At 58.2% G+C, this 15,550-nt stretch overlaps 6 protein-coding genes across 6 annotated transcripts; 4 read left to right on the top strand and 2 right to left on the bottom strand.

Annotated features, from left to right (window-relative positions):
- Window positions 1-182: 182 nt before the first annotated feature.
- TRAVEDRAFT_47467 (uncharacterized protein) lies at window positions 183-734 on the bottom strand (the record flags this gene model as incomplete). The annotated part of the gene is made up of 2 exons (XM_008040134.1): window positions 183-283; window positions 344-734. 2 exons carry the CDS (start codon window positions 732-734, stop codon window positions 183-185), a joined length of 492 nt encoding a protein of 163 aa, XP_008038325.1.
- Window positions 735-1,461: 727 nt separating this feature from the next.
- On the top strand, window positions 1,462-2,592 carry TRAVEDRAFT_148397 (P-loop containing nucleoside triphosphate hydrolase protein). The gene is made up of 5 exons (XM_008040426.1): window positions 1,462-1,697; window positions 1,757-1,769; window positions 1,825-1,904; window positions 1,958-2,097; window positions 2,148-2,592. The coding sequence occupies exons 1-5, from the start codon at window positions 1,500-1,502 to the stop codon at window positions 2,485-2,487; spliced, it is 771 nt and encodes a 256-aa protein (XP_008038617.1). The 5' UTR covers window positions 1,462-1,499; the 3' UTR covers window positions 2,488-2,592.
- A 678-nt stretch (window positions 2,593-3,270) lies between these two features.
- TRAVEDRAFT_167773 (uncharacterized protein) lies at window positions 3,271-8,213 on the top strand (the record flags this gene model as incomplete). Its single annotated transcript, XM_008040425.1, has 9 exons — window positions 3,271-3,916; window positions 3,968-4,028; window positions 4,082-4,416; window positions 4,470-4,555; window positions 4,602-4,675; window positions 4,735-4,984; window positions 5,037-6,329; window positions 6,381-7,447; window positions 7,499-8,213. 9 exons carry the CDS (start codon window positions 3,271-3,273, stop codon window positions 8,022-8,024), a joined length of 4,338 nt encoding a protein of 1,445 aa, XP_008038616.1. The 3' UTR covers window positions 8,025-8,213.
- A 2,077-nt stretch (window positions 8,214-10,290) lies between these two features.
- On the top strand, window positions 10,291-11,172 carry TRAVEDRAFT_123225 (uncharacterized protein; the record flags this gene model as incomplete). Its single annotated transcript, XM_008040424.1, has 2 exons — window positions 10,291-10,473; window positions 10,606-11,172. Coding segments are annotated over 2 exons (750 nt in total), but the record flags the coding sequence as incomplete, so codon positions are not given.
- Window positions 11,173-11,646: 474 nt separating this feature from the next.
- On the top strand, window positions 11,647-13,601 carry TRAVEDRAFT_20348 (uncharacterized protein; the record flags this gene model as incomplete). Its single annotated transcript, XM_008039896.1, has 5 exons — window positions 11,647-12,660; window positions 12,743-12,835; window positions 12,866-13,322; window positions 13,400-13,469; window positions 13,574-13,601. The coding sequence occupies 5 exons, from the start codon at window positions 11,647-11,649 to the stop codon at window positions 13,599-13,601; spliced, it is 1,662 nt and encodes a 553-aa protein (XP_008038087.1).
- Window positions 13,602-14,191: 590 nt separating this feature from the next.
- On the bottom strand, window positions 14,192-15,474 carry TRAVEDRAFT_148391 (uncharacterized protein). The gene is made up of 5 exons (XM_008040423.1): window positions 15,209-15,474; window positions 14,953-15,142; window positions 14,616-14,831; window positions 14,436-14,549; window positions 14,192-14,366 (listed from the first exon to the last, which is right to left on the bottom strand). Exons 1-5 carry the CDS (start codon window positions 15,442-15,444, stop codon window positions 14,265-14,267), a joined length of 858 nt encoding a protein of 285 aa, XP_008038614.1. The 5' UTR covers window positions 15,445-15,474; the 3' UTR covers window positions 14,192-14,264.
- Window positions 15,475-15,550: the final 76 nt, after the last annotated feature.

The following is a 15,550-nucleotide window of genomic DNA, read 5'->3' as shown; positions in this document are numbered from 1 at the left end:
CTGAGTGATTGGTAGAAGGGAGAAAGCTACAGGCACAGTGCGCGAAGTGTTAGAAGTGTTGGAATGTGTTTTGATGCAATATAACATAACTGGGTCAAAGTCCATGGAACTCCTCTCGGGATACGATACACAAGAAAACAGAGAACTGCCAGCCGCGCTGCGGCCGTGCAGGCGCGCGAGCGTCACCGCTCCTCCTCGCCCTCCAGCACGCACTCTCCATAGCCCGAGTAGCTGTGGCGCGAGGGCGGGGGCGGTTCGATCTTCATGGCCTCCGCACACGCTTCTGTGGACAAGGGCACTTTGTCAACCGCGATGATACGAACAGACAACCAAAAAAACGCACTGAAGAGGCGCACGAACTGCTTGCGGGCCTGCTTGTGCAGCGGGTCCGTGATGGGGTAAAACACGCGCACGTCGTCGTCCTCGCAGAAGCTCACGGACTTCGCGCGCGGGCGCCGGGTGGTCGTGGGGGGCGTGCCTGGGCACGACGACGCCTGCGACCCAGACCCGGAAGCGCTGTCGCTCGCGCTCGAGTCGGAGTCTGACTCGAAGACCGCGCTGAAGGGGCTGGCGGAGCGCGGGGCGTCGAAGAAGACGGGGCGCGGGGAGGAGGGGAAGGAGTTGCGCTTGAGACAGCTCTTGGGCGGGGAGGCTATGGCGGGCGATGATGTGGACGGGAGGGAGTTTCGTTTGAAGGGGCTCTTGGGGGAGGACGCGAATAATGCGGCGGCCATGGTGGGAAGGGGTGGTGGGAAGGAGGTGGTGAGGGCGCGTCGTACTTGGACGGTGTTGTGTGGTGGCTGGGTGGGTGTACGAAGAGCTGAGGAAGAGCACGAGCGTATGCTGTGACAAGCGCAGAGTGGATGTAGCTGCGGGGCTGGGTTGACTGCGGTGAAAAATAGGTGGTGGTCGCAAGTGAGGTGTGCCAAACGAACGAAGTGCAAACGGGCGAGCCTTATAGACAGCGCAGCCCCTCCGCGCATCCGAGCAAACAGTTTTCGAGAAAAATGGCACAGCGCAACCGACGCCCACGCTAGCCCACGCGAGAACCGACGCCGCAGGACTCGTGAGCGGACATGGACAGCGGATGTAGGCGGATGTGATCGGCTGTGGGGTACGTCACCTCCATGCAGCTCTTCCCCACACCCACCGCGCGGGGTAGGGAAGGATATCGTATGCGATCCGACTCAAAAGCCTCGCAACCGCTATTTGGAAGGAGATCCAGTCTTTCCGCCTCAAATCCCCTAGCTTTCGGGTCAGTGGGTACAGCGGAGACCCGAAGCTGTCGGTCGGTACATCGTGGTTCGAATCGAAACGTCGTGCAATAGGCGCCTAGCCCGCACCGGATATCCGCGCGGGCGTCTATAAGCTGGACCCACAAGCGCAAGCGCCCGAGTCTAGCTCTGTCATTCCGTCATCCATGCCAAGTTCGATCGTTCTCGCCCACCACTGCGCACCCTAACGCTACTTGCTCTTCATCGAGGCTGTGCAGCTCTGGTATGCTTGGGTCTCTGCCAGCTCCGTATGCTGCGGCCTGCAGGCGCAGCGCCGCCCAGCGATTCCGTCAGCCATCGACACGACGACACGCGTCGGCATCGGCGCCAACGTCGAAAGTCTTTTCAGATTCGAAATCGGCCGAGTTCCTCGCGGCGGCGGGATCGGCTGAGTCTATCCCGCGTTTGGAAGGCCTTCCTGAGGTACTTCGACTTTTTCTATGCGGATGTGCGGATGTCTTACTCTGGCGGGTACCCTACAGGTCATAGTCACCGGTTGGTTGCTATTTTCGTCAATGATGATGCTCAATTGGCTGATACGGACTCGCAGGTCGTGCCAATGTGGGAAAGTCCACGCTACTGAACGCTGTTCTTGGTCGGCGGAGTTTGCTGCACACCAGTAAAAAACCGGTATAGTTTTTGTCGTTGTTATTGACCTCGTCATGCTTAAACACCTTGGGCAGGGTCGGACACAGACGCTAAATTACTATCGCGTTGGACCACCTCCTGGTCATCTCGTTCTGGTTGACGCACCAGGATATGGCTCGCGCGGTCGCCCAGAGTGGGGTGCGCTGTTCGATCATTACGTTCAAACACGTGCAGAGTGAGCATCACAGCGATGGCATTCATTTTCTGGCACTGAAAATGTTACAGATTGCGAAGAGTGTACATCTTGTTCCACGCAAAACACGGCCTGAACGATGTCGACCGCATGATGCTCAGCTCGCTCGACGAGCAGTGTCGCGCGTCAAGCGGGTTGCAGTTCACGGTGCAGGGCATCATCACGAAGACGGACACTCTCCGCGCTGACGAGGTCGCGAAAACCATCAAGAGGATACAGGCGGAAATATTCGAGACCGCGCCGACGTGCTTGCCGGCCATCGTCACCTCGGCGCTGGAGAGCCCGCACTTCGGTGTCGACCAGGTCAGGCAGAGTATTGAGGAAGCGTGCGGACTGGGACGGGCGGAGATGAAGGTGTTCCGCTCTCCATAATACCATTGCTTCTAGCCTCGAGCGTGTGCCTAGGCTTATTTATGAGGTCTACTATGGCCATGCGCCGCGATAGTTGTGCGCTATGTAAAGGACCGCCACTCTTCTAACACAACGCTTCATTGGCTACTTGGACAGCGACTTATGTCCGAAGCTTCACCCGTCATTTCCGCTCTGACATCTCGGGGAATATCGATTATCCTAGGCCATGTGGGTGATCTACGGGGAGCATCTTCGTGACTCTTCTTGATTGCGTCGTTATCACTGTGCAAGACCGGTTCACGGTTGTTGCACGAGCAGCAGACACTAGTGTGGCGGGCAGTCCTGGGAGGCAGATGACCTGAGAGGGCAGAGAAAGGCTGAGAAGGGCATGGAACGTGTATGAACGACGACGAGAATGGTGAGGACGGTGTGAACGTTCGTTATCTTCGCCGTCTTGAGTGACTGTGGACGGGCGCCAATGCGCACGTGCTACGGCCGGCGTTTTGGAGGCGTCGAGGAAGACGGGACCGATGACGGCGAGAGCCTGAATCACTCGCTGAGCTCACCCACATCCTCCATATCCCTTCGGCCTTAACTTATTCCTCTTTGCTTTCCACCACCACCCCCTCGCACCCCGCTGCCCCGCCCTCTGCTGCTGCACCGACTGCCCGCGAGCTCCGTCTGCTGTACTTCTAGCCTCAGCCTTATCGTTGCGCACCAACTTCGCGCAACTCCCTACGAACAGCTCGACCTGCAAGGGAGTCGCTAGGACTCCTGGTCGCTGTTTGTGCCCACCCCCGCTGCATGACCGCTCTCCATGCCCACTTCCACCAACGCAACCAGCAGGCCTTCCAGCGCCTGCTGGACTCCGGCCGGACCCCGCACTCCGGACCCAGCACCAGCGGAGGCAAGTCCTGGTCGCGCCCCAGTCCGCTAAGTGCCGCCTCGTCTGTGGATGTGAACGCGAGGGACCATTTGGGGAGGACCGTCCTCCACCTGGCCGCGTCCGCGCAGGATGCCGCCGCGACCGAGTACGTCCGGATGCTGCTCGCGCACCCTACCATCAGCGTGAACGTCGCCGATGCGGAGAGTCACTGGACGCCCCTGCACCGCGCGCTCTACCATGGCAATCTCGCGACGGCGTTGCTCCTGCTGCAACGACAGGACATCGATACGTCCGTACGAGACACCGAGGGGTACACGCCCTTTGACCTATACAACTCCACCATCGAAGGGACCATGCCCGAGAAAGACGCGAATGAGCGCGGCGACGAACTGTACACCTGGGGTTCGAATAGGAACGCCGCGCTCGGCGTGGGGGATGGAGACGACAGGACATACCCGGAACTGCTGTCCTTGCGCATCTCCCCTGTGCCGGAGACGGAGCCCATTGACAGCCGGTTCACACCCATCCGTGTGAGGCAAATCGTAATGTCCAGGCTGCACACCGGTACGCGTTTTCATTCAGTGTTGCATGTGCGCGCGCCTGAACCTCGCACAGTGATCGTAACAGACGAGCCCAGGGCAAACCTTCGTGTATGCGGGTTCGGCAGCGGCGGGCGGTATGTCTATTGCTTCCATCACTGTCGCGCCCTGGTACTCAGCGCGTGTATAGTTTGGGGCCCGGTCAACATACCCAATACGCCCCAATTCCCCTGCCGGGATTCAACCAGACCGTCAAGTCCGTCGCGCCTGGGCAGGATCATACCCTTATTCTCACCAAGACCGGAGAGGTCTACAGCTGGGGATTGAACAGGTTCTCGCAGTTGGGATATGTTGTCGAGACTGCCACTGGTGCGCGGAGCGAAGAACCCATCCAGGCGACTCCGCGAAGGATTTCCGGGGCTATCAGAAACAGGACCGTCCTCGGCGTCGCTGCATGCAAGACCGCATCAGTGTGTTGGACTGCCGACGAAGTCTTCACCTGGGGCACCAACAACGGGCAACTTGGTTCGTACGGCGCTGTATCGTATGCGAAGCTCTATTTATTCGGGTATATGCAGGGTATGATCGGGCAGCACATCCTGTGCAACTCCAGCCTCGAGTAGTTACCAAAATTACTAAACCAGTAACCTCGGTCTCCATAACAGTACGCCTCCTTCTTTCGCAGCATACCCCCCTCTAACATTCCGCAGGACTCCGCTCTAGCGTGTCTCGTGGATACTCAGGAAGTGATTTGCCTATGGAACGATGGTCATTTCAAAGTCAAGTAGGTCTCGTCCTTTCTGCTACCTCCACGTGTCGATATCTATTTACGACGTGCTTCAGCTTCCCTGCCTATTCATTCCCGTCCGAGTTCGTCGCATACCGCCCTCCACAGGCTGCTACTCGGAACAGCGCCAGCATCGACAAGATCACAAGCTGCGAAGATACTTTCGCTGCTCTATCTTCCAGCGGAGAGGTCTTTACCTTTTCCCTTCCGCCCCCACCAGACGTTGGAGCCAGCGCAACGAAGTCCCGCTTCGTAGTGCAGCCGCAGCGCGTTTGGGCACTCCGAAAGCAGTTCAGTGCCGTCCGCGTATGTGCTCCTTTCCTGCACCGCTGCGCTTGTTCTGACTCGAGTGTCGCAGGATGTTGCCCTCGGCGTTGACGGCTCCATCATCATCTGCACTGAGTCTGGTCATGTCTTCGTGCGCTCGCGCAACTTGAAGGCCGGCCAAAGCAGCTCGGCAAAGACCTTCCGGTTCCAGCGTATCCCCTACATACAGCGCGTTACGCAGGTCTGCGCGAACGCTACTGGGGCATTCGCTGCCCTGCGTTCTGACTGGGTTCCAGAAGAAGTCAAAGTCGTTGGTCATCGGCTTCCCCAGGACCTCGCGACGATCCAGCCCTACTTCCATCTGTTGTCGCGCACTACCAAGGAGGATGTCGCTCCTGTTCCCATCGTTACTTCTGCCGAAGCTTCCCCTGCTACGGTGTCTCCACCGGACGCGGAGTCGGACGGGGAAGAAGAGGATGCCGCCGTGCAGCACGACATCAGGCAGCTGAAGTCCCTATGCGAGGTCATCCTTCGTCTCAAGGAGGCTCGCAAAGGGACAGAAGCAAAGCCTGTGCTCGATCTGGAGGACATGCCTTTTGGCGCAGACCTGCTCGTCCACGTCCAGTCCTCCGGCATCGAGCTTCCGGCCCACCGCGCGATCCTCGCTGCCCGTTCTACGGTACTATGCCAGGTCTTGGCAGACGGCAAGACGGTGCGGGATCCGCGCTCCAGCCTCTCCGTGCAGGGCCACGCCAATAAAGCTGCGTCGCGCCGGTCTCGCCTAACGTTCACTGGATGGCACCCGCTCTCGGTGCTCATCCTGTTCGTCTACCTATATGCGGACGAGCCCTTGGCGCTATGGGACCACCGCATCGGGCACGCAGTCCTGCACCAGCTGGAGCGGGTGAAGGCCAAACCTGCCCAGATCAAGACAGAGCTGCAGTCCCTTGCGTCAGTCCTGGACCTGCCTGCGTTGTTGGACGTCCTCGACGCGCCGGTCAAGCGCGCCCCGAAGGCAACACTGTCGCGCGACTTGCAACAGCTCTTCGCCGTGAACCAGGCCGAGGGTGTAAGCTCCGCGCGACCACTGTCTGGGGACCTGGTCTTGCAGCTTGCCGAGCGCAAGGTCTACTGCCATTCGGTAATTCTACGCGCGCGCTCTCCGTTCTTTGCTGCCTTCTTCGACGACAAGGATTGGACGTCGAAGCGGTGGACGCCAGAGGGCACCGTCATCGTCGACCTCAAGCATCTGAAGTGGCGCGCGATGGAGCCGGTCCTGAAGTACTTGTGCGGCGGCGACGACAAGGAGATGTTCGACGTCGTCACGGACGTGCGGTCGGTGGACGAGCTGCTCGACTTCATGTTCCAGGTCATGGCCGTGGCGGTACGTTTTCTGGCTGGCCTGCTCAGATGGTATACTAAACCTGTGTCATAGAATGAACTACACATCGACCGGCTCATGCTAATCTGCTCCTGGGTCATCATGCGTCGCGTTTGGATCAACAATGTCTGTTCTATCCTGACGGACGCCACCCACTACCACGCGAGGCCGCTCGTCCGGCTCCTGCATGAATACCTTGCGATCAACATGGAAGTGTTCCTAGAGAGCCGCATGCTCGAGGACCTCGCCGCGGAGCATATCAAGCAACTTTCCGCGTACGTGCGCGCCGAGCAGACGCGCAAGTACCCCGTCTCGCGCTCGACGCGCATCGTCGACAAGGCGATGGAGACATGGGGCGCGTGGCTCGCGTTACAGGACTTCCCGCAGCCGATCGTCCCGTCTGCGCGCTCTGCAGCCTTCAGGGACTCCGCCAAGCTATCGCCCCCAGGCCCGAGCAAGCGGGGGAACAGACAGTCGTCGGTCCCTAGCAGCCCGATGCTGCGTCCGACGTTCTCTGCGCGCCCGGTCACGACGGGCATTCCGGACGACGAGATGTTCCTGATGGACGAGCCGGAGTCTGCACCGCAGCCGTCGCCCACGCCCCCGCGCGTGTCGGGTGGCGAGTCGTCGTCCGCAAAGGCCGCCAGCGGATGGAAGTCAATCACATCCCCACCGAAAGTGGACATGAAGGCGATCATGGCTGAGGCCTCCACCAAGGTCGGCGTTGCGCGTCCCCCTGCCGCTCGTGGTCCTACCAGCAGTCTTGAAGCCATCTCACGAGGACCCCCTCCCGCTCGACCTTCGGCAGAGGGCATGTCCAAGGCCGTGCCTCTACCTCGTGCGCCTTCAGGTGGCCAGTCATGGAGGACTCCGCCGCAAGGCGCTACACCCAGCGGTACGCCTGCGACCGCATCCGTCTCGCTGCCTCCTGCGAAGGAAGTGCGACCTCAGCCAAGCGGGCTGCCGTCCACACCTACTGTTGTACCAGCAGCGGGCCCATCTACCCCCCGGTCCCAACCAGGAACGCCGCGCAAGCCTGTCGCTCCCGGTCTGGGCCCAGTGTTCACGCCGACGAAGCAGGCGTCAACATCGTCTGGCGCGTCGTCAATCCGCCGCGTATCGTAAGTCTATTTTCCCATCTTCACATGTGTTATTTCTCAATATAAGTACAGGAGCGGCAGTGTGTGGACACCGCCTCCCGTCCAGCCCGTCCAACCCGTTGTGCGGGCATCCTCCTCGAACTCCGCCGTGTCCTTCGCCGCGATCCAGCTGTCCCAGCTCGAGCAGGACGCTGCTCCCGCGAAGGACAAGCGCACGCTCGTCGAGATCCAGGAGGAGGAGCGTGCTCGCCAGGTCGAGGATGACTTCCTCCGTTGGTGGACGGCCGAAGAGGAGCGCTTGAAGGGGGAGCAGGCGGCCGTCGCTGCGCTCGTCTCGGGCAAGCCGCAGAAGCCAAAGAGGGTGCGCGCGCCGAAGAGCAAGCCGCCGGCGCCTGGGGGAGGGGAGGCGCCGCGGGGCGGCGGCAAGGCGAAGAACGCGGACGGGCCTAAGCCGCAGCGGACGAAGCCCGCTGAGCGAAGTCGCGGGGGCGAGGCTCTAGCCCAGCAGGTGCCGGAGCAGGGCCAGGGCGGGAAGCCGCGTCGACGACGTCCTATACCAGGCGCTACCAGGGAGGAGGTCCGCAAGTCAGAGGCCTAGCCATGATGCGTCACGCCGCGGTATGTACCATTTGACGTAGAATTTGCGTAGATGTGTACATGTACAGCATATGCATATTGATCGGGTAGAGCAGCGAATACCAACAAGATCGGTGGTTATTGTGGATGCTGCATCCTTCGTGGTTCGTCTGTATAGGTACAATATAGATTACATGGACATAGCTTCTGGGTGTAACACGTCGTACGCAACGAAGGAATCAGAGCGTAGGGCCGCTCAAAGTTGACGGAGCTACGGAAGCGCGCGTAGCTGGGAGGCGCCGTAGCGCGTTATCTCCCAGAGATAATTCGCGCCTTCCCTGCGTCTCGTCATCAGCTCGCAGAGGAAGAATGAGAAAACGATGGAATCCAGGAGCGGAAGTCCGTCCGGGAGCACGTCGATGTTCAAAATTATCGAGGACGAGAACAGCCGGCGTGCACGCTTGCGGCGCCCCCGCGCGACTAGTCCACCTGTTTGACAGTCGAGAAGCTGTACGTGTCGTCATATGGTCAATGCATGGATGTTGCAGCTACTCATCCATCTGAAACTCCAGGCACTCCATGAATGCCTGGCGGCGTGCCCAATTTGTATTCCCCGCCTCCATGGGCCATCCCATCTCTCTCCCACTCGTACGACTGCCCATTGGGTGCCACGAAGACTCGATTACTGTCGCCTATCAGCGCGCCCTGCATGCCGGTAACAGCAAAAAACCACGCGGTACGTACCTCGACAATATGCTCTTCTTGACGAGCCAGTCTGACAATAACATCGTCCGTCCCTGGTACATCACCTCGTCGCGAGTCCAGCCGGTCTCATACTCGGCGACCATCCTCCTGTCTGCGTCCCGTAGTATTGTCACAGTGCGCCAATGGAGGCCGAAGGGGGTCGCGAACTCGAACAGGTGCTCTCCGGTGGCGCTGTTCACGACGACCGAGTTCGTCGGGCTGCTGAACACGCGAATAAAGCTGACGTTCATGAGGTTCACGGTTCAGAAGGGAGAGGGCGAAAGACAGCTGAGGTGCGATGGACGTTGGCTCCCCGTATACGTACGCTCACCAAAGGGGCGCCATGTATTGCGGGGCCTGCCACTCACTTTAGGATATGCGCCGCCTGGGCTTGCGGTGGAATAGCCACAATCAATCACGCTCAGCACAACGGTAGTATGTAGTACATCTTCCTAATCCAGTGAGGGGTTTATTCAACTTACTCCAGCTCATGGTCAGCTGCTCTGTCGTGGTGCCCCGACTCCGCGCAATCTGGAAGGAGCAGCTCGACCTACATGGAAGTCGTCTACGCGCCTAGTCGCTATCTGCACGCACCCCCGCTATACGACCTCCCCTTGCCGCTCCCGTCGACGGTGCCAAACGGCTTTCCGTCGCCTGACCCCCGCACTTCGAAATCCGGACACAGCACCCGTGGAGGCAAGCCCTGGTCACCCCTTGGTCCCACAGCTCTCTGCGCGAAAACATCCTATCTCGCACGCTCCTCACATCACCGCTATACTGCAAGATGCCCCGCAGTCCATGATGTTTCTGAACGGGAGCTCCCCGACTCTTTCGAGTTCTCTCCCCCATTGGACTAACTTCCCCGCTTGCTGTCGTGTCAGCTGCCGGTCCAGCTGCCCTCAAGTGATTCCGACTAGGGAAATCTGGCTGGCTTGCTGCGTCTGCCCTTAGCCTCATGTACCTCCAATGAGGCAACGTCGTCAGAGGCGTTGTTCATCTGTACGTCACAACTCCGTTCTGTCAATCTCGTCTCCAGGGCTCGTGCTATATTGTGTACGCCACTGTGAGCCGCCGGAATCAATCCCAAGCAGAAATTCGTTTATCTAAGTCCCCAGATTTTAGGTACGAACAACAACACGTTCAGAACTCGAGTAGTCGGCACGGACGAAGGGACACTGCTGGTTTTGACTTTGCTCGCATTATAGGGTGCACAGGAAGGAGGGACTTCTGAGCTGTGCCTCAGCCTCGAGGCGGAGGCGGCTACAAAGCGTCCGACACAACCTTATACACATGAAGGCGCCCAGTCTCAGATTGCCATGCGCATGGGCTACCTGAGACGTATACATAAATACCCTTGCGCTCGGTTTCGAAAAGCGATGTACGCGTATCGGGCACGCTGTCAGCCCTTTCCCCCTCCCCTCTCACATCGACTCCCCCACTGTCTGCCTGCGTACGTCGTGTCTTCAGAGTGCTGCAAAGAGACAAGGTGCGTGTGCGAAATATTTTACGTGTGGTGTTTGCCACTGACTTGTGATATTGATAGAATGCCGCGCTTCTTGAACACCTGGACGGGCGAATTCGAGTGGCACAATCATCCGGAAGAGATCGTATACGCCATTCTCTCACATACCTGGCGATCCGACGCGGAGGGTGGCGAGCAGTCCTACGAGGATGTCCGCGCGCTTCAAGCTGCGGCTTTCGAAGATCTTCGGAAACGGAAAACCGCTGTTTTGGGCGAGTTGAAGGCTCTCAAAATCCCGACGCCATCGCTCATCCCTCGTGTCTCCAATTCTCTTGCGAACTTGGGATCCATTCCCTTCTTTGTTCTCGCTCATCCAAGCGTCTCGGACAAGATCAAGGGCGTCTGCAAGGTCGCCCGCGAGGCTGGTATTCGGCTTGTATGGAACGATGCGTGCTGCATCGACAAGTCGAGTAGCGCCGAGCTCTCCGAGGCGATCAACTCGATGTACGAGCTGTATAGGCTCTCACAAGTTTGCTATGTCTACCTCGAAGACGTCCCCGACGGCGTTGAACCCAGAAACCGGTTCTCGTGCTTCTGGAGGAGTAGATGGCACACGCGCGGTTGGACGCTGCAGGAGCTCATCGCGCCGGAGGCCGTCGAGTTCCTAACGAACACCTGGCACTTGCTAGGCACGAAGATGGGGCTCGCCGTGACGCTGGAGGAGATCACTGGGATCGACTTCAAGATTCTCACAGGCCAGACTACTGTGCACTCGGCTAGTGTCGCGCGGAGGATGTCCTGGGCTTCGCGCCGAGAGACGACGCGCATTGAGGACCGGGCGTACTCTCTCATGGGCATCTTCGGCATCCACTTGTCTCCCATCTATGGCGAGGGCCACAACGCGTTTCTCCGTCTCCAGGAGGAGATCGTCAGGACCATCCCCGATCAAAGCATCCTCGCATGGGGCAGCAGTCATGTCCCCGTGCAGGTCACGGTGTCTCAGCACGATATCCATGTCCAGATTCGCCCCAAACTCTCCTCTGATTCCATCTATCTCCACTTTTTTTATAATCCAAGTCTGCTCGCTAGCGGTCTCAGGGCCTTTCGGGAAGGTGCTCATATCACTCCAATCGCACCGTCTGCTCTCGCATTGCGCCTACGCTTGAAGGAGGTCCCGTCATTGCATTGCGTTTTCACCCCGCATGGTGTCCGTGTGCAGCTTCTGTCTCTCAACCTCGCATCGCTATCCGTGCATTGGGAGGACCTTGGATGCTGGGACTCCTGTTCAGACTGTCTCCGCATGAAAGCCGACACACTCGCCCTCCTACAATGCGAAGACGAGAGCGGGTCGCTCATCGCCCTCCCTTTGCGTCAGCCTCGCGATGAAGCAGGCGGAAGTGGATGCGGAATACTCATCGGGACACACATCCAATGCAACATGAGCCGTCACGAGATGCATGAGTTGTACGCGTTCTACGAGAATCATTTGCCATTCCACACTGTTCGTCTGCCGAAGGTGGCGTTGGCCGAGATTCTAGAACACGTCACTCCGGCGATAATCGACGTCTCCCTCCTTCGGCACCACTCGCAACCTGCTTCCACGAAGCTGGCGATCGGGAACACATATTCGAGGTTCAAAGAAACCGAGCTTTTCTTTGCAGGTGATCGAAAGGAGCCACTTGCCATTAATATTATTCGCATCCCTCCCCGCGACATCGAAGCCCTAGGCATCCTTGGCTTCGTTGCCGAGACCTCTTTGGCTCCACCCATGGAGACTGCCAGAGGAAAGTCGTTCAGTGTGGAAACTTCTCTTGCTTTCAATGGCGGAAACATTCCTTCTCGCACAAAAGAATGCCCACAGACCATCCAGCTCACCTTGACTTTCACTTCCGTTACCGAACGCACTATAGCTGACTTCATGCTCGGGAAGCCCATGATAGCCCGTTTCTGCATCGTGAACTCCATTGGTGTCCCGGCCGGCGACTTCCCCTGTCAAACCTCTCCATCTGCTATCCCCGGCCCGGAAGAAGTCAACAACCCTTCCTATGTCATGACACGAGCTCCCTGTGTCGACGGTAACAAAGATATCAGCCCCGAGATCGAGATCTACAGATATCCCGGGAATCGCGTCATCGCAGACGCTGGGTTTACGATCTATGCCGACCCCGATTGGGAGAAGGAGACTTGCACTGTTCGTTTTCTGCGCGTATCATTGGCATTTAGCAACGCCTTGGGACACGTAGCCACGTCCGGGGACGACCCCGAGCGCCTGATCTACCTGTCCATTCAACTCTCGGAGAAGTACCGCCACACTCGGCGCATTGCGGACAGGACCTTGCCAGGCGATCTCCCGCCGTCGCAAACTGCAGGCGACATCTGCGAACCCGCTACTCCCTCTTCCGACAACGATGGTACTAGCCAGGATGCCGAGGTGCTGAAGGTGACCGACCCTGTGAGTCTGCAAAGCCTGAATCGCACTGTCGCTCGACCAATAAGCTGACGAGATATCTGTCTGCATTGCCACGTCGGAGCAGCCGGAAAACTCGGTACCACTGAGCGAGGCGTCGTCTCAAACGCCGCTTTCCGATTTGAATGAACCTACCGCACCGGAAAATGGTGAATCGTCGGTAAGCTGGTCTGCCCACATTGATATGTAGTTCACCGTCGACAAATCTGACTCTCCAAATTTGCAGCGGCGCACCCCACCCGACCAGCACGCCGATCCTGAGCGCACCGCTGAGCCGCATGATGATGGAGCCGCAGAGGCTCCGGGTACTGCCATCCAGCCCGCGTCATTTCCGAGCGATATGCGTCCTCGGAGAGCGGAGAGCGAACGACCCGCCGCGGAGCTGGAAGGCAGGGCTTCGTGTCGAACGTCTCTGTCCTCGGTTTCGTCGGATCGCCAGGACCAAGCACTGCCTATATCGGGCGACCCAGATCCCGACAATGTCCACGAAGGAGGCGAGCGTTCAGATGTGGGGCACAGCGAGCGCGACGCTCTGCGGGAAGAAGTGTCGACCTTGAAAGCTCAGGTCGCTGATCTGACATCCAAGATGTCGTCGCAGATGGAGGAGATACGCGCTAGGTTCAATGCCGAGCCCTCACCAGTTCCAGGTACGCACACTACACGCTAATCATACACACTTATACTTTGCTTACCGCATCCGCGTCTGTGTTCTCGCATGTTTAAGCTGCTGGAACCGACAGGAAGGAGCGGCCCTCTCGTCGTCTTGTCTTCTCCAAGGCTCGTAGGAAGGGATTGTGTGTAATACAGTAATCGCCGCTACACGACGGCCACTGCAGACAATGCAATTATCTCGTGCTCATTCTTGTACCCTCTGCTCAATTGAAATCTGCAAGGATAGAATGAGCAGCCGGATTGCCCACCTCTGATAGCTTGGACAGACACAGTATGATCAAACATCGTTCTCGAGACTGAACAACTGTCAAGCATTGAGCTTCGAGCTTCAACTTGACCAAAGATATAGCAGGTGCCTAAGCGATCAGGGCTGAGGAAGGCTTGAATGCAATTAATTTAGAGATGTAGCTGCCAGTATAGTGCTTACCTTGCAAGTTGGTGCACTCGCAACGCACTACAGTCGGCTATCTCCTTTGTTCTCCACTCCATGCGCCGTTTAGTACTTGCTACCACGGAGTACAGCCGTCTGGGCTCTTAAAGAGCACCATCCGCTCACCTCGGGCCAATGTCAAACAGGCAACACCCTGCCTTCCACGATTTATTCCGCTATCCGAATGGCATTGTGACCCCGTCGTGATGACAATATAGGGGTGCTCGCGCCGAGCGTTGAAGTTCGCGCCTAGAAGGCTGACTTGAAGATATTGATCGTCGCTCAGACTTGAACACCCTACTCTGCGAGTAACTTCTTGGTGCCAAACTCACAGGGCGCACAGCACGCCCGCGAGTATGAACAGTACCTCTGGGTGGATGATGCATTCCGTATGATACAGCGAGGTAGTGTGTGGGGATATTGATATAGTAGTGTAGTCCGCCATGCCATATTAGGGCTGGAATAAAGAAAGAGGAGTAAGCTGCGGTTATGACGCCATAACCGTAGGTTGCGGTGCGCGTCTCGCCTTGCGAGGGTCCGGGACTTCAATGTCCCGCAACAGGGTTTTTATCTCGGCCTTGAACGAGTCCTGTTGCACGCGGGGAACGAGAGGGGCATGTGAGCGCGGACGAGAGCTAGTATCTAGAAGCATACTAACGGTACGGGCGTACTCGGAGATGAGAGGCATGACTTGTCGCCATACCCACTTGAACTCGTCCTGCATGCGTTCCCGCACGGTATCATCAGCCTCGAGGAATCTCGCGATGCGTATCTTGAACGCAGGGTAGTCCGTCAGTGATATATTCCGACGTGCGAGAAGTGTTGTGCGCGCATTCACCTGAACGTCTTTGTTACGGATCATGCGGAAGTCGGCAATGGTTGTTGGGAATTGTTGGTCTCGGCGTCGTTGTACTGCGTCTTCGCGTTGTTTATGCATATTCTTCTCCCTGAGCAGCGGAGTAATGCTAGATATATGTGCAAGATTGAGACGGTCCAAATTGTCATCGAACGAGTCCGCGAGGGCGTAATTTGTTCGAGCATCCTTGTAAAAAGCCTGCGTGTGGCGTAAGCGAGCTGTCTCAGACATGCGTCGAGCCCGCAGCGACTCAGTCAAAAGGGCGCGGGCGCCTTTGCGGGGAGCTATAGTACGGTGCACGATGACATTTTGTGCGTACCTCTGCGCCTGGGTCTCCTATGTCCGGTTTAGACTGTGCGAGGTCGAGCATTTCATCATAATAATCTTGCGCCTGCCATTGGTAGAGCGTGCGGACATCTTGAATATGCCGCTTCTGCATCTCCTGTACGCGTTCGTTCAGCGTAACTGAGTTATCATGGGTCTCGTTCGCCTTCTTGATGGCGTCCAACCTGCATGCCGCAGGGGCTCGGGTCAGGGTGCACGCGTCCGCGGTGTATGTTGCCAGGCTCACGCACCCAGGAAAGAACGCGCCTTTGAGCTCCATCACGTCCTCCACGAGTTGCCGCCTTTGAATCGCGTCGCGGAGCTCGCGCAGGTCTGCGGGCGATGCCTTCTCTGGGTGCGCCGCGACGGCGTGCAGGTTCAACGCGGGTTGAGGCGCGGTTCCGGACATCTTCTGGAGCACACGCCCTGTGAATCCTTTATGGTCGTTGTAGACATCCTTGGGTCGTCTCTGGGCACCGTCAGCCATGATTCCGGGAATGCGCGTATACGGTTCTTCGTGGTCGGCTTGAGGGAAGGTAGCGGGAATACGTCCGCGTCTAGGGTCGAAGCCGATAGGCGCGCGTGCCGCAGAC

The sequence above is a fragment of the Trametes versicolor genome (assembly GCF_000271585.1).
Source record: "Trametes versicolor FP-101664 SS1 unplaced genomic scaffold TRAVEscaffold_6, whole genome shotgun sequence".
NCBI classification, from domain to species: Eukaryota; Fungi; Basidiomycota; class Agaricomycetes; order Polyporales; family Polyporaceae; genus Trametes; species Trametes versicolor.
Note: the sequence above shows the minus strand (reverse complement) of the source record. Positions and strands in the feature narration are given on the sequence as shown.

Excerpts from the sequence above, each read along its gene's own strand:
- TRAVEDRAFT_148397 (XM_008040426.1), top strand. The coding sequence starts at position 1,500 with ATGCTTGGGTCTCTGCCAGCTCCGTATGCTGCGGCCTGCAGGCGCAGC. Across the intron at positions 1,905-1,957 it reads TGCACACCAGTAAAAAACCG|GGTCGGACACAGACGCTAAA; the intron begins GTATAGTTTTTG and ends CACCTTGGGCAG. Across the intron at positions 2,098-2,147 it reads TACGTTCAAACACGTGCAGA|ATTGCGAAGAGTGTACATCT; the intron begins GTGAGCATCACA and ends AAAATGTTACAG.
- TRAVEDRAFT_148391 (XM_008040423.1), bottom strand. The coding sequence starts at position 15,444 with ATGGCTGACGGTGCCCAGAGACGACCCAAGGATGTCTACAACGACCAT. Across the intron at positions 15,143-15,208 it reads AAAGGCGCGTTCTTTCCTGG|GTTGGACGCCATCAAGAAGG; the intron begins GTGCGTGAGCCT and ends TGCGGCATGCAG. Across the intron at positions 14,367-14,435 it reads TCTCCGAGTACGCCCGTACC|GACTCGTTCAAGGCCGAGAT; the intron begins GTTAGTATGCTT and ends CGCGTGCAACAG.